Source organism: Myxine glutinosa, chromosome 3, assembly GCF_964187855.1.
Source record: "Myxine glutinosa chromosome 3, kmMyxGlut1.1, whole genome shotgun sequence".
NCBI lineage: Eukaryota > Metazoa > Chordata > Myxini > Myxiniformes > Myxinidae > Myxine > Myxine glutinosa.
Genome location: NC_136263.1, coordinates 160,154,607 through 160,181,374, shown reverse-complemented (window position 1 = coordinate 160,181,374; position 26,768 = coordinate 160,154,607). Strand labels below are relative to the sequence as shown.

The following is a 26,768-nucleotide window of genomic DNA, read 5'->3' as shown; positions in this document are numbered from 1 at the left end:
AGGTTCAGCACGGGATATTCCAAAGATTTTGAAGGCCTTGGTTTCTATGGCGTTAAGCTGAGGAAGATATGAGGCAGCCGAGCCAGCTCAGAGGGTCTTTGTTATTCTGTCTGTTTGTTACGTACATTGTTCGGTTGGGCTTGTCATTCTGTATGTTTGTTTGTCTGTGTCTGTACAAACAGTTATTCTGTCTTTGTTACTTGCAAAATCGAAGATTTAAAAAGTATTGGTCTGTTGCGTTTGTGGTTCTACCTGTCTGTCTGTTTGTCTGTCTGTTTGTTTGTCACCAGCCTACAGGTCACAATTCTAAACCAATCGTCACGAAACTTCACCAAGTGGTATAGGTCGTCCCTGTTGAGAAGCCTATTGTTTTTGGGGTCAAAAGGTCAAAAGGTCAACATAGGCCAAATGTCACCAACTTTGCTAAATTTGTAAAATCCTCAATTTTCATCCGATTGACTTGAAATTTGAAGAGGACTTGCATATCTGGTCACTGAATTCAACCACCAAGTATATTTGAGGTCAACATAGACCAAAAGGTCAACATAGGCCACATTTCTAAAATCCTCAATTTTCATCCAATTGACTTGAAATTTGAAGAGGATTTACATATCTGGTCACTGAATTCAACCACCAACTATTTTTGAGATCAACTTAGGCCAAAATGTCAACATAGGCCAAGTTTCTTAAATCCTCAATTTTCATCCGATTGACTGGAAAATTGAACAGCATTTGCATATCGAGTCACTAAATTGGGAAACTTACTATTTTTGAGGTCAAAAGGTCAAAGGTCAACTCAAGGTCAAACTTCCAAAATCAATTTTCATTTGAAAAACCATCAATTTTCATCCGATTGACTTGAAAATTGAATAGCATTTGTATATTGCCTCACTGAATTGGGAAACCAACTATTTCTGACGTCAAAAGGTCAAAGGTCAACTCAAGGTCAAATTTTCAAACTCATCCATTTTCATCTAAAAAGCCATCAATTCTCACCCGATTGACTTAAAAATTGAATAACATTTGCATATTGTGTCACTAAATAGGAAAACCAACTACTTTTGAGGTCAAAAGGTCAAAGGTCAACTCTAGGTCAAACTTCCCAAATCATCAATTTTCATCTGAAAACCCATCAATTTTCATCCTATTGACTTGAAAATTGAACAGCATTTCTATAGTGCCTCACTCAATTGGGAAACCAACTATTTTTGAGGTCAAAGGTCAACTCAAGGTCAAACTTCTAAAATCATCAGTTTTCCTCTGAAAAAAACGTCACTTTTCATCCTGTTGACCCAAGCTTTGATCAAGATCGTAAATTGGAATCTTAATGAAATGGACAATTTGCTGTATCAATGGAAAACTTTTTGGGGTGGGGGGGCGGATTTTGCAAGTATCGTGCTCCGCATGACGTCTTCTTGTTTGTTTGTCACTCGCCTATAGTTCACAATTCTAAACAGATTGTCATAAATTTTTACCAAGTTGTAGAGATAGTCACAACTGAGAAGCCTATTGATTTTGAGGTCAAAGGTCATGTTGAGGTCTAATTTCTAAAATCGTCATTTTTCATCCTATTGACTTGAAAGTTGAACAGCATTTGTATATTGAGTCATTAAATTGGGAAACCAACTATTTTGAGGTCAAATGGTCGAAAGTCGACTCGAGGTCAAACTTCTAAAATCATCAATTTTCATCTAAAATAATCGTCTATTTTCACCCAATTGACATGAAAATGATGAATTGTCATCCGATTTAACCGAGCTTTGATTAAGATCGTCAATTTAAATCTAAATGAAGTGGACAGTTTGATGTATCCATGGCAACCTTTTTTCGGGGGTGGGGGTCGGGTGGGGATGAATTTTGCAAGTATCGTGCTCTGCATAGCATCTTGCTTGCTTGCTTGTCTGTCTGACCAGGACATCTCAAAAAGTTGTGGAAGGATTCAGCCAAAATGTGGTGGACAGTTTGGGTATGTGACAGGGACAAAATTATTAGATTTTGGTTAACATTTGGATCCGAATGCGGATCCAATAATTTTTTTTACGTGATTCTTCACCATTGAGTGACAGGGCTAAAACTATATATCGCATGATATCTCAAGAAATTATAGATGAATTCGGACGGAATCTGGTAGACAGGCTGGGTGTGTAAGAGGACGAATTGATTCGATTTTGGTGAAGATCCCAATCTAGATCCTGATACGATAAATTTTTAATTTTTATAAGTGATTCTTCACCATTGAGAAATGGGGTCAAAATGATATACTGTATAGCATGATATCTTAAAAAGTTGTAGATGGAGAATGACAAAACTTGGTGGGTGAGTTTGGGTTGGTGACAAAATCAAGCCGATTAGATTTTGGTTCAGGTCCGTATGCAGATACGGCCTATCAGTGGGATACAAAACGTAAAATGTTCAGCCTGGCAGAGGTATGCGCTCTGCTCGTGTATCTCATTTTCTTCCTTGATAATACTGTTGTTCTTTGTTTTGTGCTCAACAAACCTCTGCAGAAATATCTCATTTTTTTGGATCATTTATTGGGGATTGTGGTGACCAATTTTCTATTGTCTTTCACAGGAACCTGGTTGAGGGTCTTGGGCAGCTCTCCGATGGAGAGGTGGGACCAGACTACCCGACACAGACCAAGGACGTGTTGCACAGACCAGGTTACGAATATGTTGGCTGGAACAAGAACATGCTGCGCTTACCCTTTTTGGAAATGCAGTTTGTGTTCCAGCTACCTCGCAACTTTACAACGATGAAGGTAGGACAAGGGGTCATCAATCATATACATACACACACACACACACACACACACACACACACACACACACACGCACACACACACACATACACACACAACTGTGTGTGTGCGCGTCCCCTCCATAACTCATGTGTGCGCATGCATGCTTAACAAACTTAAAGGGAGTACACGAATGAAAACTGGGTGTTTGGGTGTTTAAACACACCTTTTGAAGATCATTTAGGGGGTGCTCATCACAAAAACCCCCCAAAATAAGCCTTAACAAAATGGCGGTGCACCATCTTTGTCAATCCTGTCACATTGCTGGGTTTTTAAGCCACCATTTTGTTTTGGCCTATTCATACTTGAACAGCCTGAATATGTTGAATAGGCCATGAACAGCCTGAAAAGGTTGAATAGGCCATGGACAGCCTGAATAGGTTGAATAGGCCATGAACAGCCTGAATAGGTTGAATAGGCCATGAACAGCCTGAATAGGTTGAATAGACCATGAACAGCCTGAATAGGTTGAATAGGCCATGAACAGCCTGGATAGGTTGAATAGGCCATGAACAGCCTGAATAGGTTGAATAGGCCATGAACAGCCTGAATAGGTTGAATAGGCCATGGACAGCCTGAATAGGTTGAATAGGCCATGAACAGCCTGAATAGGTTGAATAGACCATGAACAGCCTGAATAGGTTGAATAGACCATGAACAGCCTGAATAGGCCATGAACAGCCTGAATAGGTTGAATAGGCCATGGACAGCCTGAATAGGTTGAATAGGCCATGAACAGCCTGAATAGGTTGAATAGGCCATGGACAGCCTGAATAGGTTGAATAGGCCATGAACAGCCTGAATAGGTTGAATAGGCCATGAACAGCCTGAATAGGTTGAATAGACCATGAACAGCCTGAATATGTTGAATAGACCATGAACAGCCTGAATAGGTTGAATAGGCCATGAACAGCCTGAATAGGTTGAATAGGCCATGAACAGCCTGAATAGGTTGAATAGACCATGAACAGCCTGAATAGGTTGAATAGGCCATGAACAGCCTGAATAGGTTGAATAGACCATGAACAGCCTGAATAGGTTGAATAGGCCATGAACAGCCTGAATAGGCCGAAACACGATCTGCTCTCACAGACCAATTAAATTTTATAATCAAAATATTTTGGATTTCATGATCGGAGCATGAGGACTGATTATGTATCAAAATCTGGAGTGAAATGTAACGATTTAAAGATATTAACGATTCTTGTTACTAATTGCATCTACGTATTTACTTAAAGCAAGCAAGGCTCTGATCCCCCTCCTCAATACTTTCACAAGAAAATGAAATTGCCGAAACATTAAACTTAATCTTTTCTTCACTCAACACAATTCTCCAAACAGTAGAAGAAGTTGAGGAATGTGCCAAAATTTAAGATATTAGCGACTCTTAAAGCTAAGCTAAGTGTATATCTTATAACTAAGGTTTAAGCAAGGCTGTTTTTTTTTGTTTGTTTTTTTGTATTATATACAAGATCGAGGCTCGTGAAAGAGCTAACATTAATCACACAAAAAGTCAAACCGACACATAAAACACAAAATAAGGGGAGCGGTAGAAAAGATGGGGAGAGAGGGGGAAGGACACAAACACAATATTTGAGAGCAGGGACACCGAGAGAAATGTGGGAGGGAGAGGGCTTGGAGGGAGGTGGGAGGGGTATAAACATATGAACACTGCAAGGACTTCCAGGAAAAAAGTTGGAATTTCAAAAAAAGTGTTTCTGGGGTGAATTAGCGGGGGTAGAAAAGATCAAGGTTTTGGATGGGGGAAGATAAGAGATGGTGGTGAACAGCTGTTTTGAAGACCTGGAGGGAGGAGTGGGATTGAAGGGAGTGGGGGAGTTTGTTCCAGAGGCGGAATAAAAGGGGAATGAAAGAGTGAAGGTGAGCAAAGAGTCTTGATTTTGGCAGTTTAACCATAAGAGGGTTGCTGGCAGATCTTGTGCGACCTGTAGGAATATTAGGAGGACAGAGCACAGAGAGAGTTGGGGGAGCAAGGCCGGAGAGGAGTCGGTAGAAGACAGAAAGACCACCAACCTGCCTGCAGTGAGTGAGTGAAAGGCCCTCGGAGTGAGCTTCATCGCAGGAGATTCCAATGATTCTGAAAGCGTTGGTTTCAACAGCGTGAAGCCGAGCTAGGTGTGAGGCAGGAGCACCGGCCCAGAGGGGGGAACAGTATTCCATTGAGCTGCGGATGAAAGCCTTGTATGTGGTGAGGAGCTCAGGTGTGCCAAGGAAGGCCTTTGCACGACGGAGGATGCCCAGTCGGCGACTGGCGTTGGAGGCCAGCTTGGAAATGTGGTTTTCCCAAGAAAGATCATGGCAGATAGTGAGACCCAAAAGCTTGAGCGACAGAACTTCTTGGAGAGGATTGTTGAGAAAGTAGATAGGAGGGTTTTCCAATCGGTCCTTTCGGAGAGACATCGTAAGGGTGTGAGATTTGTCAGGATTGAAAGACATGTTCCACTTGTTTGACCAGTCTGATTTTGTCCAGGTCTGCAGAGAGTGAGGAGGCTGCAGACTGCCGATCTGAGGGATTAGGAATGGAGCGGCAGATAGTGGAGTCATCAGCAAAGACATCGAGAGGATTTTCCAGAGAGTCGGAGAGATCATTGATGAATGAATGAATGAATGAATGAATGAATGAATATGAATGAATGATCGTTTAAAGGCCATTTTCCCTGCTAGAGCGGGGGTTAGCCTTGCGGGCCCCATGACAATCATGGTTCCCAACATAGTGATGACTCCATCTACATCCCGCTGTCTGATAATATGGACCAACTTCTATCTACCCATCCCAACTCTCTATTCCTCATATGTGGTGATTTCAATTGTCACCATGCCAGTTGGCTGGGTGTGGGTACCTCTCTCACCAGCCATGGCTCTTCAGCAAAGGACTTCTGTGACTCACTGGGACTGACACAATCTGTCAATTTCCCGACCCGGATCTCAGTCAACGGAGCATCTTCTCTTCTGGACTTGGTTATGACTAACTTCCCTGAAAATGTCTGCTGTTCTTCTTCTGCTCCAATCGGCTCATCTGATCATGTGCTTGTTAAAGTGGACATCTCTCTGACCATTCTCAGAGAGCCTCCTCAGCGTCGACGAGTTTGGCATTTCACTCAGGCCAACTGGCACGGTCTTCAAGCAGCCATCAATCATCTGGACTGGTCTCCCATCTCCACCGCCTCTGACATCAACTCATCCTGGGAATTCTACCAAAGCAAACTGCTCTCTCTCATGCACAGATTTATCCCATCTCGTCTTCTGTTGTCATACCCTTCCTCCCGTCCATGGTACACGGAATCTTGTGGTGAGGCTATTGCCCAGAAACAACTTGCTTTCGTCTCCTGGAAAGCAAATCCAACGGAAGGAAATCTCATTTCCTTTCACAAAGCCCGAAACAAGTGTGTGTCCACCCTCAGGAGAGCCAGGAAACAATATCTCTCCGTTCTCAGGACCGAACTCTCTTATCTGTCTCCCTCTTCCAAATCCTGGTGGCGTCTGGTCAAATCTGTTTCTGGTGTTTGTTCCCCCTCCATCCCCTCCCTCACCTCAAATGGCCACACGGCTGACTCCGCACGTGAAAAAGCTGAATGCCTCAACTCTGTGTTTGCCTCTAAATCTTGTGTCCCAAACCCATCCCTCTCTGTACCCACCGTACCCAGTCGTACCCAGCTGCTCCTGGACTCTGTGTCCTTTCCTCCTGACAAGGTGGAAAAGTTTCTGTCAACCCTCGACTCAGATTCTGCAACTGGACCTGACGGCATCAGCCCACGGGTCCTAAAATCCTGTTCTTCCGCTCTTTCACTCCCTCTCTCTGTTCTCTTCACCCTCTCTTTTGCTCAAGGTCATCTTCCATCTGCTTGGAAATCTGCCAACATCACCGCTTTGCACAAAAAAGGTGCAAAAACAGATCCCAGCAACTACAGACCAATCAGCCTTCTCCCAATTATCAGCAAAGTCATGGAATCCATCATTGCTTCAGATATGAAATCTTTCCTCTTCTCCAATGGCTTGATCTCTGATCATCAATTTGGTTTCAGACCTGGACACTCTACTCTGGACATGCTGCTTCTGCTTTCTCAACAATGGATGGAGGTCCTCAATGCCAAACAGGAAATTAGAGCTGTCTCCCTTGACATATCACGTGCCTTTGATATGGTCTGGCACCCCGCTCTGCTCACCAAACTCTCCTCTTTTGGTATCCATGGAAATCTCCACGCATGGCTGGCGGACTTCCTCTCTAGTCGTAGTCAACGTGTGGCCCTGAATGGGTTTCTCTCATCTCCTCTTCCTGTTCAGGCTGGAGTTCCACAAGGCAGTGTTCTAGGCCCTGTGCTTTTTCTGGTCTTCATCAATGATCTCTCTGACTCTCTTGAAAATCCTCTGTATCTCTTTGCTGATGACTCTACTCTCTGTCGCTCCATTCTTCATCCCTCAGATCGGCAGTCTGCTGCCTCCTCACTCTCTGCAGACCTGGACAAAATCACAGACTGGGCAAACAAGTGGAACATGTCTTTCAATCCTGACAAATCTCACACTCTTACGATGTCTCTCCGAAAAGACCGACTGGACAACCCTCCCATCCACTTTCTGAATAATCCTCTCCAAGAAGTTCTGTCACTCAAGCTTTTGGGTCTCACTATCTGCCATGATCTTTCCTGGGAAAACCACATTTCAAATCTGGCCTCCAAAGCCAGTCGCCGACTGGGCATCCTCCATCGTGCGAAGTCCTTCCTTGGCACACCTGAGCTCCTCACCACATACAAGGCTTTCATCCGCAGCTCAATGGAATACTGCTCTCCCCTCTGGGCTGGTGCTCCTGCCTCACACCTAGCTCGTCTTCACGCTGTTGAAACCAAAGCATTCAGAATCATTGGAATCTCCCACGATGAAGCTAACTCCAAGGGCCTCTCACTCACTCACCGCAGGCAGGTTGGTGGTCTTTCCATCTTCTACCGACTCCTCTCTGGCCTTGCCCCCCCAGCTCTCTCTGGGCTCTGTCCCGCAAATATTCCTACAGGTCGCACAAGATCTGCCTGCAACCCTCTTATGGTCAAACTGCCAAAATCAAGACTCTCTGCTCACCTTCACTCCTTCATTCCTCTTTTCTCCCGCCTCTGGAACAAACTCCCTCACTCTCTTCAATCCCACTCCACCCTCCAGGTCTTTAAAACAGCTGTTCACCACCATCTCTTATCTTCCCCCATCCAAAACCTTGATCTTTTCTACCCTCGCTAATTTCACCCCAATTCCACTTTTTTGAAATACCAACTTCTGTCCTGGAAGTCATTGGTGTCCTTGTGTTTTATACTTCTCCCTCCACCCCCCCCCCACCCCCTTCCCATGCCTCCTCCCCCCAAGCCCTGTCCCTTCCACACATCTCCCTGCTCTCAAATGTTGTGTTTGTGTGCTTCACCTTCTCTCCCCATCTGGTTTTCCGCTCCCGCTTTTTGTGTGTTTTGTTTGTCTGGTTGATTTGTTTGTGAAGTAAATGTTAGCTCTTTCACGAGCCTCGATTCAGTATACAAAAAAAAAAAAAAAAAAAAAGGTGGAAAAGTTTCTGTCAACCATCGACTCTGATTCTGCAACTGGACCTGACGGCATCAGCCCACGGGTCCTAAAATCCTTTTCTTCCGCTCTTTCACTCCCTCTCTTTCACTCCCTCTCTCTGTTCTCTTCACCCTCTCTTTTGCTCAAGGTCATCTGCCATCTGCTTGGAAATCTGCCAACATCACCGCTTTGCACAAAAAAGGTGCAAAAACAGATCCCAGCAACTACAGACCAATCAGCCTTCTCCCAATTATCAGCAAAGTCATGGAATCCATCATTGCTTCAGATATGAAATCTTTCCTCTTCTCCAATGGCTTGATCTCTGATCATCAATTTGGTTTCAGACCTGGTCACTCTACTCTGGACATGCTGCTTCTGCTTTCTCAACAATGGATGGAGGTCCTCAATGCCAAACAGGAAATTAGAGCTGTCTCCGTTGACATATCACGTGCCTTCGATACGGTCTGGCACCCCGCTCTGCTCACTAAACTCTCCTCTTTTGGTATCCATGGAAATCTCCACGCATGGCTGGTGGACTTCCTCTCTAGTCGTAGTCAACGTGTGGCCCTGAATGGGTTTCTCTCATCTCCTCCTGTTCAGGCTGGAGTTCCCCAAGGCAGTGTTCTGGGCCCTGTGCTTTTTCTGGTCTTCATCAATGATCTCTCTGACTCTCTTGAAAATCCTCTCTATCTCTTTGCTGATGACTCTACTCTCTGTCGCTCCATTCTTCATCCCACAGATCGGCAGTCTGCAGCCTCCTCACTCTCTGCAGACCTGGACAAAATCACAGACTGGGCAAATAAGTGGAACATGTCTTTCAATCCTGACAAATCTCACACTCTTACGATGTCTCTCCAAAAAGACTGACTGGACAACCCTCCCATCCACTTTCTGAATAATCCTCTCCAAGAAGTTCTGTCACTCAAGCTTTTGGGTCTCACTATCTGCCATGATCTTTCCTGGGAAAACCACATTTCAAATCTGGCCTCCAAAGCCAGTCGCCGACTGGGCATCCTCCGTCGTGCGAAGTCCTTCCTTGGCACACCTGAGCTCCTCACCACATACAAGGCTTTCATCCGCAGCTCAATGGAATACTGCTCTCCCCTCTGGGCTGGTGCTCCTGCCTCACACCTAGCTCGTCTTCACGCTGTTGAAACCAAAGCATTCAGAATCATTGGAATCTCCCGCGATGAAGCTAACTCCAAGGGCCTCTCACTCACTCACCGCAGGCAGGTTGGTGGTCTTTCCGTCTTCTACCGACTCCTCTCTGGCCTTGCCCCCCCAGCTCTCTCTGGGCTCTGTCCTGCAAATATTCCTACAGGTCGCACAAGATCTGCCTGCAACCCTCTTATGGTTAAACTGCCAAAATCAAGACTCTCTGCTCACCTTCACTCCATTCCTATTTTCTCCCGCCTCTGGAACAAACTCCCTCACTCTCTGCAATCCCACTCCACCCTCCAGGTCTTTAAAACAGCTGTTCACACCATCTCTTATCTTCCCCCATCCAAAACCTTGATCTTTTCTATCCCCGCTAATTTCACCCCAATTCCACTTTTTTGAAATACCAACTTCTGTGCTGGAAGTCCTTGGTGTCCTTGTGTTTTATACTTCTCCCACCTCCCCCCCCCCTTCCCACGCCTCCTCCCCCCAAGCCCTCTCCCTCCCACACATCTCCCTGCTCTTAAATGTTGTGTGCTCTCAAGTGTTTGTGTGCATCCCCTTCTCTTGTCTTCCGCTCCCTCTTTTTATATATTTTGTTTGTCTGGTTGATTTGTTTGTGAAGTAAATGTCAGCTCTTTCACGAGCCTCGATTCAGTATACTAAAAAAATAAAATAATAATAATAATAAAGTTTTTATGGCCAGATGCCCTTCCTGACACCAACCCTTGGTCGCCTCTTCGATGCGCAGGGATACGGTGTACCTATTCAAAGCCGGGGTACACACCGGGATCATTCATCCCAGCAAGCTGGTACTCAATTTGCCGACCTTGGAAGGATGACAGGCTGAGTCAACCCCCCTGGCGTTAATTCAGCGATCGACCGGCATTCGAACCCAGGATCCTAGGATCCCAAGCCGGCACCCTAACTGCTAAGCCAACACCAGGAGAGATCATTGATGAGGACCAGAAATAGCACAGGGCCCAGAACACTACCTTGGGGAACTCCAGCCAGAACAGGAAGGGGAGATGAGAGAAATCCATTCAGGGCCATACGTTGCCTACGACCAGAGAGGAAGTCTGCAAGCCATGAGTGGAGATTTCCATGGATACCATAGGAGGAGAGTTTGGTGAGCAGAGCTGGGTGCCAGACCGTATCGAAGGCACGTGATATGTCGAGGGAGACGGCTCTGATTTTTTTGTTTGGCATTGTGGACCTCCATCCATTGTTGAGACAGCAGAAGCAACATGTCCAGAGTAGAATGACCTGGTCTGAATCCAAATTGATGATCAGAGATAAAGCCATTGAAGAAGAGGAAGGATTTGATATCCGAGGCAATGATGGATTCCATGACTTTGCTGATAATTGGGAGCAGGCTGATTGGTCTGTAGTTGCAATGATCGGTTTTTGCACCTTTTTGTGTAAAGCGGTGATGTTGGCTGATTTCCAAGATGCTGGCAGATGACCTTGAGCAAAAGAGAGGGTGAAAAGAACAGAGAGAGGGTGAGATGGAGCGGCAGAGCAGGATTTTAGGACCCGTGGGCTGATGCCGTCTGGTCCAGTTGCACAATCAGAGTCGAGGTTTGACAAAAACTTCTCCACCTTGTCAGGAGAGAAGGACACAGAGTCCAGGAGCAGTTGGGTTCGACTGGGAAAGGTGGGAACAGAGAGAGATGGGTTTGAGACAAGATTTTGAGGCAAACACAGAGTTGAGGCATTCGGCTTTGTCACGTGCGGTGTCGATTGTGTAGCCATTTGAGGTGATGGAGGGGGAACAAACACCAGAAACGGATTTGATCAGACGCCACCAGGATTTGGACGAAGGAGACAGGTTTGAGAGTTCAATCTTGAATGTGGAGAGATATTCTTCCTCTTTCTCCATATTGCCAAAGCATTAAACTTACCTTTTTTTTTTTTTTGCTGTTCCAGGAATTATTTTGAGAGAATAAAAGATTAAGAAATGTGGCCAAAAGTATAACTTTATTGAGTGCAATGAAAATAATTAACCCGCAGGATCGCTATCATTGCTTCCGCAGTCAAACCTGAGTGCTCTGTGGGGGAAATCTCTGGAGTTAGGAAGGCAAAATAAATCAAATTAAAATAATGTGGCCTGCTCCCTCCTCATGCTATAGTCTATTTTATTTATTTCCTTCATTTAAAAAGTAGAACGTACATTGATTGACGAGCAAAGGCCTGTTTAAAGGGAAACCTTTTGGGTTGCTGTTTTGATGTACTTTAAGTTTGTGTGTGTGTATAGATCACCACAACGGAACTTAAAACAGGTCACGATGCATCGGACACAATGGTTCACTCCTAAGCGCTCATACGGGAGATTTTTTGTGTGTGTGTTTGTGTGTCGCATGCGCATGCACATGCACACGGTCATTAAGCATAAAATATCATCCTCTTTGCTAACTCCACCTCCTCCCCTCACCTTTCTCTTCTTTTTTTTTTTTTTCCTTCTTTCTCTCTCTCCCTCTCTGTCCCTCTCCCTCTCTGTCCCTCCCCACCCTTCTCTCTCTCTCTCTCTCTCTCTCTCTCTCTCTATCTCACACCTCCCCACCCCCTGGAATTATATGAATGTTCTATTGAAAAAAATTGACCTCACAAAATGAGGCTCATGAGAGAGGGAACATTATTAACAAGGGATTATCAAGTAAAGACAAATATGGTGGTCTTGGAAAATGTTATCTTGTTGTCTTTGTGGAGTAGTCCAGTCATTAAACAACAATTATTACTGCATGTTCAACAAAATTTGTACAAAAGGTTTCTCGATGGGTTTCACCTCTTTGATACCTCTACTTTAAACAAAAAAAAAAGTTTACCAATATATGACATAGGGAACTAACTGAAAATAGGCCAAATCAAAGATGGCCACCATCAAAATTAAACAAAGTGGAAAAATGTCATAAATATTGTTGCGGTTCTCCGACGTCGGCCCTCCCCTTATCAAGGGGGGATTAATCCCCTTGTCCTTTTACTGGCTGACGCGATCCCAGGGGGCTATAACGTCCTTCCCGGGCAGCGTTAAATAGGGTTGTTGGTCGAATTAGTCCTATTACTTAAGTACTAACGCTGACCGGAAACGAGGAAATAACTCCCGCCCGAAACACGGCGTTAGTGGACACGCCGAGCGAAGCGAGCCGCGATTCGGGCCGTTAACAGGTACTAAACCCGATTCTAAGCGGTTGTAATCGTGCCACGCTTACCCAATTGAGAAATCACTAGGACGATCGGATTAAGAGGAAAACCAGGAAGAACAGGCAATTTATTCACACTTTGTACAATTAGAAGAGGAAAAGAAGAAGAGAATGTACAGGGAAGAGGAAGAAGCAGATACACAGGGCAGCCTTAATAACAGTCTTAACTTATTCCCTGGACACGGGCCCGTTCACTCTCAGACTCACTCTCAGGGTCACTCACACGGGGTTTGTAGATGGTCGGGTTGAGGGTCCAAGGGTCCACAGCTCGTCCGGTCCCCGACTCGTACCGTGCAGATGGTGGAATACGGCAGGCAGCTCCCCATGACGTTGGCGCGACGCGGACAATTATATATCGGGGAAAGGTCGGTTGGCGATTATATATCGTACGTAATACTTGTACCGGCGCCTTTATATGCGCTACCGGTATTATGATCGATCCAAGTGCCTTTCACCAACGTCCTTCTCATGCTGCAGTCCTCTGCAATGCGCACCGCGCCCAGTCCCTTGTAAATGCTTGCCACAGCGCGTCTCTCCTCCTGACTCTCCCAGCGTCTTTCCCGTAACACAAAACTAGACTCTTCCACAGAGGACCTCGGCTCATAACTGAGGTGGGGGCCTCGGGCAAGGGGTTATATTGCCACGCCCAGCGAACCCTCTCGAATGTCCAGCCACACCCTGTAAGGCGATGTCACCTCAGCCCTGATTGGCTGGTGAGGGCTTACCGGCTCCGCCTTGATGGCTGCTTGACGTGGCCGCACCCCCACCCTTGTGCTCCGCCCCCTTTTTCAGGCCTTACCTCGTGGCTTTTGAGCTGGTTCGAGCGGAAGCCCAGCGAGGTTGCGAACGCTGCTGGCAAAGGTGTAACAAACTGCGAGGGCGATGGAGTACAGACTGGTTAGCGCTTAATGGCGTCGATGGAAGGGAGGCTGCTAAAATGAACGAATGGGGCCTACTCTTATTTGTTTTACACAACGCAACTGCAACTATTGGGAATGGCCTTATTCTAAACACATACTATGAAATAACTAACGTCCTAAGGTGACCTACATGTTGCATGTGGCCTATCTATGGGGTTCAACCTTTAACCTTTAATGATGTTACCTGTGTGGGTTCTCAAAACCGCAACAATATGGAATTGATCAAGATAAAAACATGTATGATTAGTCTATTTATATCAGCCTGAAAAGATAAATGCATTGGAATGTATTGTTTATATGTGCTGATTGATATGATAACATAGAGATTGTAGACTGTTTAAAAAGAAATAACATTTTAAATCAAATACAAAATGTTTGCCCAATAATGGCTAAAATTATTTATTAATTATAAATTAATATATAAAATTAAAAAGAAAATATGAAATTATTTACAATTTTATTAATATTAATCATGCAACATCTGTTTACTTTTTTTCAGGTGACTGATCTCAACTGATTGTGTCAACTGTAGACAAGAAAGAGATGGCTACCTGTGTGCTGTGCCTGGAGGCAATTAACCTGGACAAGCCTCAGGATTATGCAAAGTTGACAGAAAAAGGCTGTATTGGTATTACTAATGCCAATAGACTGCACAAATTAGATGTTCCAGACATCATATACACTGAAAATTGCTGCCTTGTTGTACACAAAGAGTGTCGAAGTAAGCATATTAACCCAAAAGCAATCAAGGCAGATCAAAAACGTAGTGCATCTACAGATACAGCTCAGAAAACACTTCTGCTGTTTGTTCTCCGTCGCAGTGACAGTCACTGGGCAGGAATATTTAGCGACCTGTATATTGAGCAAGTTCTGATGGGCAGTATAAAGTCAGTCGGTGGGCTGACTAGAGGACGTTGTTTCGAGGAGTCAACCAGTCTGAGCTGGCTACTATCTATGCCTGCATGTGGTGAAGTGCACAAGGCTATGCAGGAGGTAACAGGTATCTCTAGTCCAGGGGAGATGCACAAAGATCTCACACAGGCAAAACTCAAGCGTGATGCCAAAGATCTACAGTCCATCATTGATTATCTTGGAGAGAAAGCCATTCTCACAGAATTCTAAAGAACTCCGGAGCCTGTCATCAGGAGTGATAGCACTAGAAGGGTCAGTAGACGTTGACTCTGCTGAGACTGTTGGTGCTGCTATTCTGGTATCTATGGAGGGACTGTCAGTTTCAAAACACAAATTCACAAAAAAAACAACAGGTTAATAACCTAGCTTCCTCAGTGTATGTATCTGTTGATGGTGAGAAGATCCAGATCGATCCTAAGCAATAAATATCTTGTATCAGCGCCTCCTTGTTGCAGGCATTGGCACTATTGATATCCAGACACTGTTCCAGTATGAGCTGTGCTCCTATCCTTCATCCTTGTTCGACACAAAACTTTTTATGCGACTTGCAGTTAAGGCTGATCTACTGAATGGGTTAGTCAAGAAGGTACCAGCATGTGTTATAAAGGAGTTGCCCATCCGTGTTACCTACGTCATCGATGGAGGCGCCCTGTTACAGCACCTGCCCTGGGCCAAGTCCACATCATATGCCAATCTCTGCCAACTATATATTGCGTTTGTGCGCAACCACTATACCAATGCTCACATTGTGTTTGATGGCTATGGCAGTGGCCCTTCTACCAAAGATGACACTCATCAGAGGAGAACTGGTGGTGAGATGGGAGTGGATGTGGATTTAACTCCAGATATGTTGCTCAAAATGACGAAAAAGCCATTTTTGGCAAACACGAGAAACAAACAGAAATTCCTTCATCTCTTGGGATCTGAGATGGAGAAGAAAGAAGGCATTCAGGTCAGTCACTCATCTGGAAATGCTGATTATGACATTGCAATGACTGCCTGCACAATTGCTCTGACACTGCCTGGGGTAGTTGTAGGGGATGACACTGACCTTCTCATTCTGCTGCAACACCACTTCACGCCCAGCAAACATGAGACCATCTATCTTCAAACTAGCACAAAGTTCATTGATATATCCATCCTGCAGAAGGAACTTGACCCTGACCTCAGTCATTCCCTGCCCTTTATTCATGCACTGTCTGGATGTGATACGACATTGAGGCCCTATGGCATCGGAAAAATGTCAGCTATGGGTAAATACCATGGCCTCAAGGAATTCGCAGAGTTGTTCATGGTGGCAGATATTAATCGTGAGGATCTTGAGCTATCTGGTAATCAGGCCATTGCAAACATTTATGGTTGTAAGCATGGTTCAGAGTTGAATTTTGAACGTGCATCTACGTTCACCGAGAAGGTTGCTTCAAGCTCCGGCTATGTGCCCCCTGAACGTCTTCCACCGACATCAGATGCTGCCAGATTCCACAGCCAGCGGGTCTATCTCCAAGTGCAGGCCTGGCTAGGCAACAACATGGAGGCGACAGAATGGGGCTGGGTGCTCTGCAAGACCCAGCATGAGTCTATCTTGAAGCCACACAGAATGGATCAACTTGCTGCACCTGCATCTCTACTCAAGATCATTAAATGCAACTGTACTGGAATGTGTGCCAAAAACACATGCTCCTGCAGGAAAAATGGACTCAAATGTAACTTGGTGTGTGGTCACTGTAAAGGGATAACATGCACAAATGTGCAAATTCATGATTCCAGTGACACCACTGACTAATAGTGATGCACTGTGCACATTTGAGATAAGCCATTATAGGTGCAGAGAGGCATGGTAGTATTAACCTTAATCCAACAATTAAAGTGAATAAGAACATGTTTTAGAGTTCCATTGACATTATAATTTTGTCATCAACATTGAATATATAGATGTCAGGGGTTTGAATATGCAAATTGATAGAGATTTCTACCCACTTTCTAATGCCGTTAGTTATGTACATGTAGATATACTAATTTTGCATTTTTCGTCAAATCTTGGTGGCCATTTTGCATTTTATGTAGCATTGAACTTGAAAATTACATTCCATAACATGTATATGTATATGCTGATATGAATAGACTCATCATACATGTTTTTATCTTGGCGGGTTCCATATTTAAAAAAAAATTCCACTTTGGTTAATTTTAATGGCGGCCATCTTGGATTTGGCCTATTTTCAGGTAGTTCCCCATGTCATATATTGGTAAACTTTTTTTTTGTTTAAAGTAGAGGTATCAAAGAGGTGAAACCCATCGAGAAACTTTTTGTACAAATTTTGTTGAACATCAACTATTTAATGACCGGACTAGAGGCCAAGTTATTATTCCATCATATAAAGTCTAAAATCAGCAACAAAAAAGTATATACAGCTGGGAGAATAGGCGATGTGGTACAGGAGGGGAAAAGGTAGGTGTGAATGGGGGAAATCTTTTGAAACATTAGAAAGCAATTGTGACAGTTAAAGTTCCTTTTGTTATACTGTACCCTCTAGGTGTACTGCAATCATCAACCAAAACTGAATATTCAGGTTTTTGAAGAGGCTCGCTGTGTAGTTCGGCCAACAGTGGGTTTGCCGTGGGACGCCTCGCTGGAGATCCACCACAAGGTCAAGGTCGGCCGAGAATCTGGAGGCCAGGTGATCGACGTTCCCTTGAAGAGTCAGTGGGGCCGGGTTGTTACCTGCCATCTATACTTTGCTGCACCATGGCTTTTGCTCAGTGAGGTTTCTTTCACTAATGGTGAGAGCAGAGTGTCGGACAGTTCTGCGTTGACTTCATTTTTAAAAGAGTCTTGGATAAATGGGATGCTGAGCTGCATTGAAACCTGTATCACATGGTTTATGATGCTTAGCAGTTGGGGAGAGCACCGGGCATGGGTGTCACTGCTGTATGTTGATGAAATAATTAAAGTTGCACTCGTGACGTGAGCAGAACGAAGTGGGCGAACCAAAGGGCTGTTTCCCAGCGACACGATGGATCAAAACCCTGTCGACGGTAAAGGAACTTTTGGGACAGGTGAGTAAATTTAGACAGCAACCCTGCTCTTTTGGGACAATACACTATAGATCGTTTTTTTTTGTTGTTGTTTTTTGTATACAAGATCGAGGCTCATGTAAGAGCTAACATTAATCACAAAAAGACAAAACTGACACATAAAACATGATAAAGGGAGCGGGAGACAAGATGGGGAGAGAGAGGGAAGCACACAAGTACAACATTTGAGAGCAGGGACATCGGGAGATCTGTGGGAGGGAGAGGGCTTGGGGGGAGGAGGCATGGGAAAGGGGGGGGGGGGGGGGTAGAGGTATAAAACACATGGACATTGCTAGGACTTCCAGGAAAGAAGTCTGAATTTCAAAAAAGTGGATCTGGGGTGAATTAACGGGGGTAGAAAAGATCAAGGTTTTGGATGGGGGAGACGAGAGATGGTGGTGAACAGCTGTTTTATTGACCTGGAGGGAGGAGGGAGGAGGTTTAATAATCAATATCCACTGTTTGCACACAGGATGTTTCTAATGTTTTAGATATTGATGCTCAAATTGCTCATGGCATTGCAAGGATTACACTCGTGTAACAAAAACAATAGTTTGTGTCTGTAAGATTTAGCTTGTTTGCATGCAGTTGTACCAATCACACTGACGACCCCCACATTGCATTGTCTCTTTAATTGGTCCCCACCGCTAGTACGGAGTATTTTTCATTGAAGTGTATGCTCTTTCTAGTAAAGAGCACAGACTGTGGTTTTGCTGTCATGCTCGATCTGTTTTTGGTTAACATTTTGTACATATGAATTAGTTGGGAGCCATTTGGTCTTGCTGCCCTTCCTGGCCTCTATTTGGCATCTTCCCCCTGCCCTCCGCCCTGACCCCCATGGGTTTTTTTTCTTTTCTTATTGCGCGCACACAAGCTGGACAACCACCAGCTGAATCAACATTGCCCCAGTGTAGCTGCTTCTTACCAGTACTGGATATGTCACCGCACACTTAAGGCTGGAGCGTAATCACATCCTTATGGTTTGAAGCTTGTAATTATCAATATATATTTTTAAAAAGTAAAGAAACAAGTAATAAAACTTTTTTTTTTTTTAAATGTAAAGGGATGTCGGGATGTTACTCCAAAAAGTATGGAAATAAAGTAGGGATGGTCATGCGAGAAATGATCATGTGAAACCATCCCCACATCTTTCCTTGAATATAATGGTTGTACCTCGAAAAGTGTGTGTGTGTGTGTGTGTGTGTGTGTGTGTGTGTGTGTGTGTGTGTGTGTGTGTGTGTGTGTGTTTGTGTGTGTGTGTGTGTGTGTGTGTGTGTGTGTGTGTGTGTGTGTGTGTGTGTGTGTGTGTGTGTGTGTGTGTGTGTGTGTGTGTGTGTGTTGTTTTAGTTCGTTATAACTTTGTCTTTTCTAGGGACAACCATTATTCAAAGAAAGGTGTAGGTATGGTTTCCTTTTTTATGATCACCCCTACCTTGTTTACATACTTTTTGGAGTAACTTCCCTTCGTCCCTTCACGTTTTTCAAAATGTTTTTAATACTTGACATTTAATAATAACACCAACAACAAAAGAAAATCAAGATTAAGCGTGCATCTTTTCCCATTATTTGTCACGACTAGAATCTCCACTCCTGGTGACGGTGACCAGCGGGGTTGAACCTCAACCTGGAGGATATGTTCACGTGGTTGTGGTTGTTCTTGTTGTCATCATTTTGCTTCTGCTCTTGATCATTGCTGCTATCTTATGTAGACATCACTGGAAGGAAGTTTTGCAATTGGTAAGTTTCATAAAGACAACATCAACGATAATACAGAATCAAATCACCACATTTTTCTGATTGTGTGGAACAACGGTTCGGTTTACATTATGTATGTGGTTATTGTTTTCAGGCTATGCTTGCTGATAAAATGTTTCATTTGGGTTTGATAAGCAGTAAAAAATGAAACAAGATGAAAGTGACCTGGTTTAGTTCCCATAAGGGATGAGGAAGGGCTGTAAAGCTGGGTATACACAAGTAAATAATTGGATCCTTTTATCGTAGTATTAAATAATTGGATCCTTTTATCGTAGTACTAAAACTTTAATTAGTTGTTTGTGAATAGATAATGCAACTTATTTGTAGCTCTGCAATACTACAACGACTACTCTAACGGCCCCAATTATTCCTATCTTCATGTGGGGTTGGCCGGGGAAAGTAGTTGGTCAAAGCCTTTCAGAAACAGGCATTTGTAATTTGTTCATGCTAACTCTCTTACTTTTCGTGAAAGTGGCATCTTAAATGGCCACAAACTCATGCCAGCACCCAGCTTAACGACCGTCTGAGGGACGGCACACTTTGTGAACCAATGGCGTGCCTGTGAAACGGCACCAACCTGTCGGACTATTTCTGCCATACATAATGAAAAATAAATTATTGTCTTCAAACAAATATTTAATTTGACGATTTGCTTGTTCAATCCACCAGTTATGCCGCGAGGAACGTGGAAGAGGACTTGACATGAGATGGGTTGCAGGAAGAGCAGAAGGTTCAACCGCAAGATTGCCAAGTCATGACATTGCCTATGAGACTGTTCCTGGCCAAAGCTCTGAAAATGGAGAACCAAATGCATGTTGCACTTCCGGCACTGCAGCAGCAAACAAAGCCGGTGAGATTTAGATAAATCATTTTTTTACTGATAAAAAATTTGACAATCAAATCTATTTTTGTGTGAACGTTTGGCATGAGGAAAATCAACCTTGTCTTGAGCAGTGTTCATTCCAGGATCTGAAAAGTGTGCCTGATGAGCCTCAACACGACCAGAACCCAGGATCATTAATATAAAAAAAACCACCTTTAGAGGCCATTTTTCCCCGCAAAGCGGGAGTTGGCCTTTTTCGGGCACCGTGGTTGTTGTTGTTTTTGTTGGTCCCCTTTTTGAAGCAATGTATTACGGCTGGATGCCCTTCCTGCCGCCAACCCTTTTTGTCGCCTTTTACGACAAACAGGGTATTACCAGCGAACTGGTACTCAATTAGCCGACCTTGGAAGGATGACAGGCTGAGTCAACGCCCCTGGCGTTAATTCAGCGATCGACCGGGATTCGAACCTAGGATCCTAAGCTGGCACCCTAGCCGCTAGCCCAACACCAGGCAACACCGCTAGCCCAACACCCAACACCAGGGATCATTAATATAGCTGTATAATAATAAAATATATACCGTATATTATCATTTTGTAATTATAAAATACCGTATATACTTCAACATTTCAAACATGTCTGAGACTCCCTTATTAAATGTGTTTATTCCAAACATTTTTACTACTCAAACACTGATACTGTTGTTCAATTAAAACTAGTGCACTCAAAATTCCTCCCTCCTCTTCACTGTTGTCTTTTCTCATCTAATTTTGATTGCTTGGTGAAAAAAAAGAAATGTAAAGGTTGTTTTGGTTTCTTCTGCTTGTCTCCATGTTTTCGTGTTTCAACCATAATATGTATCAGTCAAGCATTAATAACTCGCTGTTTGAATCTATGTCCTCTTGTGCAACTTCTGTGTTCACTCGGCTCTTATTTCGGGCAAAACCAGAGATCGACATTTTGCTTTTGTAATCTTTTGTAAAAGGAGCATTTGCAATGTAATTTTGTATTGGCTGTCTATCCATGTTTATATGTGTGTATGTATCTATCTATCTGATGTAAGAATGTGTGATTGATGTAAGAATACGCTTTTGCTTTTATGAGGGAGAGGGAGGATGAACCATGGGAGGACAGGAGGTTGGGGTTCAGAAGGGGTAGGGAGAGCAAAGATGGACTTGGGAGTGGGAGGTTTATACTTTTGGGTGGGGGTGGGGGGGGGGGGGGGAGTATTGAGGGCTTTTGGTGGAGGATTGGGGGGAGGTTAGGGTGTTGTGGGGTGGGAGTTTGAAGGCTTCGAGTGTGGAGGGCAGGATCAGGATTGAAACCTTTGGGTTGGGAGAGGAAAGTCGAGGACTTGGGATTTGGGAGGAGGGCTTGAGGAAGAAAGGGGTACTGAGGACTTTGAGGTAACATTTTACATAACGCCCAATTTCAACGGGTCCCTGCCATTCTGCAGTCAAAGGACATTCCTGTCAAACTCCCTAATTATTCTACACTCTAAGAGGAACTAATTATTTTGGAACAGCCCAGTGGAACCAGATTTTCCACAAGTATATATATGCAAGTTGTGCCTGATTGTGTCTGATCAGGGTAAAAATCATAACCACAGCATGTACAATGCTATAATTATACCACATTTAAGAGATCTTGGGTCCCGACAGTGCAAGTGGAAGTTTAAAATTATTGTTGTTCATGCAATCTCGAGTTATATTCATTTTTATTGCTCACTTAGTTTGTATACTTACTCGTTAGTTTACACATATACAGGTTAAAAAAATAAATAAATAAATATATATATCATTCAGAAAGTATTCAGACCTCTTTACTTTTTTCACATTTTGTTATGTTGCAACCTTACGCTGAAATCGTTTAAATTCATTTTTTCCCTCATCAATCTACACTCAATACCCCCTAATGACAAAGAGAAAACAGGATTTTAGAAAGTTTTGCAAATTTATTAAAAAGAAAAAACTGAAATATCACATTGACATAAGTATTCATACCCTTTGCTATGACACTTGAAATTTAGCTCAGATGCCTCCCAATTCTCTTGATCATCTTTGAGATGTTTCTACACCTTGATTGGAGTCCACCTGTGGTAAATTCAATTGATTGGACATGATTTGGAAAGGCAGACACCTGTCTATATAAGGTCTCACAGCTGACGATGCATATCAGAGCAAAAACCAAGCCATGAGGTCGAAGGAACTGCCTGCAGAGCTCAGTGACAGGATTGTGTCGAGGCACAGATCTGGGGACGCCTACAAAAAAATTCTGCTGCATTGACGGTTCCCAAGAGCACAGCGGCCTCCATAATTCTTAAATGGAAGAACTTTGGAACAACCAGGACTCTTCCTAGAGCTTGCCGCCCGGCCAAACTGAGCAATCGGGGGAAAAGGGCCTTGGTAAGAGAGGTGACCAAGAACCCGATGGTCACTGGATGAGCTCCAGAGACCTGTGTGGAGATGGGAGAAACTTCCAAAAGGACAACCATCACTGCAACACTCCACCGATCTGGGCTTTATGGCAGAGTGGCCAGACGGAAGCCAAACAGTTCAATCTTGGTTTCATCAGACAACAGAATCTTGTTTCTCACAGTCTGAGAGTCCTTTAGGTGCTTTTTTGCAAACACCAAGTGGGCTTTCATGTGTCTTTCACTGAGGAGAGGCTTCCGTCTATATATATATATATATATATATATATATATATATATATATATATATATATATATATATATATATATATATATATATATATATATATATATATATGACGGAAGCCTCTCCTCTATATATATCTATATATATATATATATATATATATATATATATATATATATATATATATATAGTCACGTGAAAAAGTAAGTGCACCCCATGTAAAGTTTTGACTTTTTCAACATATTTCAACACAGCTATTCGATCTTCATTTCAACAATATTGATAGATAAAGGTGATATAATACAACAAATATCATGAAACATTTACATTTTGTTGTCCATTGTATAATTTAAATAAACATAAATGCAAATTTCGCATGTGGAAAAAGTAAGTACACCCTTACATTTATCACTACTTCAAATACGTAAAATTAGAATCAGGTGCACCAGCTCAGGTGCAAATGATTAGAACACTGTTGGAGAGGATCTTGGAGGAACCTGTCTTATTTAAACCTCAGACATTTAGTTTGATTTGCTCTTTGTTGTTGAAGTGTGTGGCGTCACCATGCCGAGATCAAAAGAGCTCTCTGAGGCCTTCAGAAAGAAGGTTATAGATGCCTACAAGTCTGGGAAGGGATTTAAAAAGATCTCCAAACAATTTGAAATCAATCATTCGACTGTCCGGAAGATCATCTACAAGTGGAGAAAATTCCAAACCACTGCCAACTTCTTCAAGCCAGGCCGCCCCAGCAAGTTCAGCCCGAGAGCAGAGACTGCAAGATGCTGAAAGAAGTCTCTAAGAACCCCAGATTGTCATCACGGGACCTACATGTAGCTCTTGCCACTGTTGATGTCAAAGTGCACGAGTCTACCATTAGAAAGAGCCTGCACAAATTTGATCTACATGGGAGGTGTGGCCGGAGGAAACCTTTGCTGTCCAGAAAGAACATCAGGGCAAGACTAAAGTTTGCCAATGAACACCTAGGCAAAGGCCAGCACTTCTGGAGCAATGTGCTCTGGACAGATGAGTCAAAGGTAGACCTATTTGGCCACAGTACCAGAAGACATGTTTGGCGAAAACCAAAGACAGCATTTGACCACAAGAACCTGATACCAACTGTAAAGCATGGTGGTGGAAATATGATGGTTTGGGGCAACTTTGCTGTATCAGGGCCTGGGCAGCTCACCATCATAGAATCCACTATGAATTCTTCATTGTACCAGAGGGAGCTTGAGGATAATGTGAGGCCATCTGTCGGAAAGTTGAAGCTCAACCGAAGGTGGACCTTGCAACATGACAATGGCCCTAAACATACCAGTAAATCCACCAAGGAATGGCTGAAAAGAAAGAAATGGAGGGTTCGGAAATGGCCAAGTCAAAGCCCGGATCTAAATCCCATCGAGATGTTGTGGGTGGATTTGAAACGAGCTGTGAATGCAAGAAACCCCTCAAACATCGCACAGCTGAAAGAATTCTGCATGGAGGAGTGGGCAAAAATTTCTCCCAGTCGATGTCAGAGAGGTTACTTGAGGTTGTTTGAGGTTGAGGTTGTTTGTTACCACTTGAGGTTACCGACTTGAGGTTGTTTCTGCCAAAGGGGGCAATACCACCTATTAGAGCCAAGGGTGTACTTACTTTTTCCACATGCGAAATTTGCATTTATGTTTATTTAAATTATACAATGGACTACAAAATGTAAATGTTTCATGATATTTGTTATATCATAGCACCTTTATCTATCAATATTGTTGAAACTAGGGCATTGCCCGTACGTGGGTGCCCGTTCCTTGCCCAAAAAAAAAAAAAACGCTACCCGTACGCTCTACCCCGCCCGTACGCCCGTAAACAAAAAATAACAACGCTCTTCGCTTCCGCCCTTCGCTCTGACTGAATTGGGAGAAATAATGCGCATAAGAAATCGAATTACGTACCGTAATGGCGGTCAGCTCGTAACGCGCACACTGTCCGGAAGTTCGCATATCGCATATCTATCTATCTATCTATTAATGCCCATTTATTCAATTATCGCCAACGTATTTTGGCTTTTTGCAATTTAATCGCAAGGAAAAGTAGAAAGAGAAGAGGGAAAAAAAGAAAAGCCTTGCCTTGCTGCAAACAGCTGCTGCAAACAACAACAACATGGAAGGCTGCACTGTCCGGAAGTTGGCATATCGCAGTTACGATTATTTTAGTGTTAATGGCCAATTATTCAATTAGCGCCAACGTATTTTGGCTGTTTGCAATTTAATCGCAAGGAAAAGTAGAAAGAGAAGAGGGGAAAAAAGAAAAGCCTTGCATTAACGCATTAACGCTTGCATTGCATTAACGGTTCGGCACACGTGATAGCTCGCTGCTCTCTGATTGGTTGAAGCGTTTTTTGGACATAGCTCGGTAGGTACTTGTCCGATTAATTTCAAACCTTGAAAAGGCACATCCTCGGGTCCCCAGCAATATACCTGGCAAGTTTCAAGTATATCGGACCCGTGGTTGTCGAGAAACAGCGGTCACAGACAAACACACAGACACACAGACAGACACACAGAGATTGCTGGAATTATAGATAGATGAAGATCAAATAGCTGTATGTTGAAATATGTTGAAAAAGTCAAAACGTTACATGGGGTGTACTTACTTTTTCACTTGACTGTATATACAACTGAAAAACATGCTGGTGAAGCTGTCTGTCCATTCTCATTCGATAAGCTATTGAGGAATATTAAAATGAAGCGTTTCATACTCTGGTCGTGTGAAATGCCAGTTTTGTACAAAATACAGTACAGGGAGTTCCAAAGGAAAGGGATTCCATTCCGAACAATCGTGCAAATTGATCGGCCAAAGTATGATCAAGCAGGTTGATCAGAAAATAATTCCAAATAATGCTGGACTTTCGGCAGTGTGCAGTAAAATGTTAATCTTCATCCTGATGAAGCAGCATGGAAGCAAAGAGGAAGGAACGTTCAAGCCAGCACACCACAAAGCAGAAATGCAATATGCACTTATAACATACCTCCAAGTAACGTGGTATATAATGCGGCTGTTATAGACTGCAGGTGAAATGTGCCCCTTTTACTTCGGGGCCCAGAATACTGTCAGTCCGCTTTTGAAATGTGAAAAAATATATTTAACTGACGCTTTGATAATTCCTGGAATGTATCGTGTCAAGACATACTCTGCCAGGATTGAGGTACAGTAAGTTTTAATTAACCTCAGCAGCATACGAGCGATCGCGTTTTCTTTTGTATGAGCGGCTGTTTCTAAAGCAATTGGTTAATTTGTATGAATCGTGTGTGTTTAGAAAGGTTATGTTGTGACTTTGTGAGTTTCGTAGCAAAATAAATTTGATAACACCCGATTTCTGAGCCCTTTGCCATATTAACATGTTTTCCAAATTACAGAGCCAAATTTTTTCTTCCTGTCACGACGATTGCCAGCTGTTTATGAAGAATAATGTTTATGCACATCTTTAAATGTCCATAATGCGAGGTTGTTTTAAAAGTTTGTTCATTGAAATTCGCCCAAAACAAGGTTGGAAGCTACTCAAGGTTTTTGGGTTGTATACAACAACAACATGCATTTTAAGGCCATTTTCCCTGCTAGAGCGGGGGTTAGCCTTGCGGTCCCCATGACAATCTTCTCCATTTTGCCCTATTTTCTGCATCTCTCCTTGTTAACACCCTTGCCCGCATTTCTTCTTCCACCATCTGTAGCCAAGTCTTTCTCGGTCTTCCCCGTCCTCTACTTCCTTCTACATTCATTTCCATCACTCTTCTCAACCAGTCACTTTCATCCTTCCTCAACACATGACCAAACCATCTCAACCTGTTCCTCTTCACAGCATCAATCACAGGCTCTATTCCCATCATCTTTCGCAATTCATAATTTGTCTTCCTCTCTCTCAACGATACTCCGCAC

The 26,768-nt window shown here is 43.4% G+C and overlaps 1 protein-coding gene across 2 annotated transcripts in view; it reads left to right on the top strand.

The window, feature by feature from the left end:
- The window catches only part of LOC137423093 (discoidin domain-containing receptor 2), a 77,639-nt gene that overhangs the window by 36,568 nt on the left and 14,303 nt on the right, over positions 1 to 26,768 (top strand). For both annotated transcript variants that reach the window (XM_068109898.2, XM_068109899.2), the window contains exons 7-11: positions 2,575 to 2,761; positions 17,078 to 17,324; positions 17,517 to 17,600; positions 19,198 to 19,355; positions 20,043 to 20,223. In XM_068109898.2, coding sequence (XP_067965999.2) covers positions 2,575 to 2,761; positions 17,078 to 17,324; positions 17,517 to 17,600; positions 19,198 to 19,355; positions 20,043 to 20,223 — 857 coding nt within the window. The remainder of the gene's footprint in view (positions 1 to 2,574; positions 2,762 to 17,077; positions 17,325 to 17,516; positions 17,601 to 19,197; positions 19,356 to 20,042; positions 20,224 to 26,768) is intronic.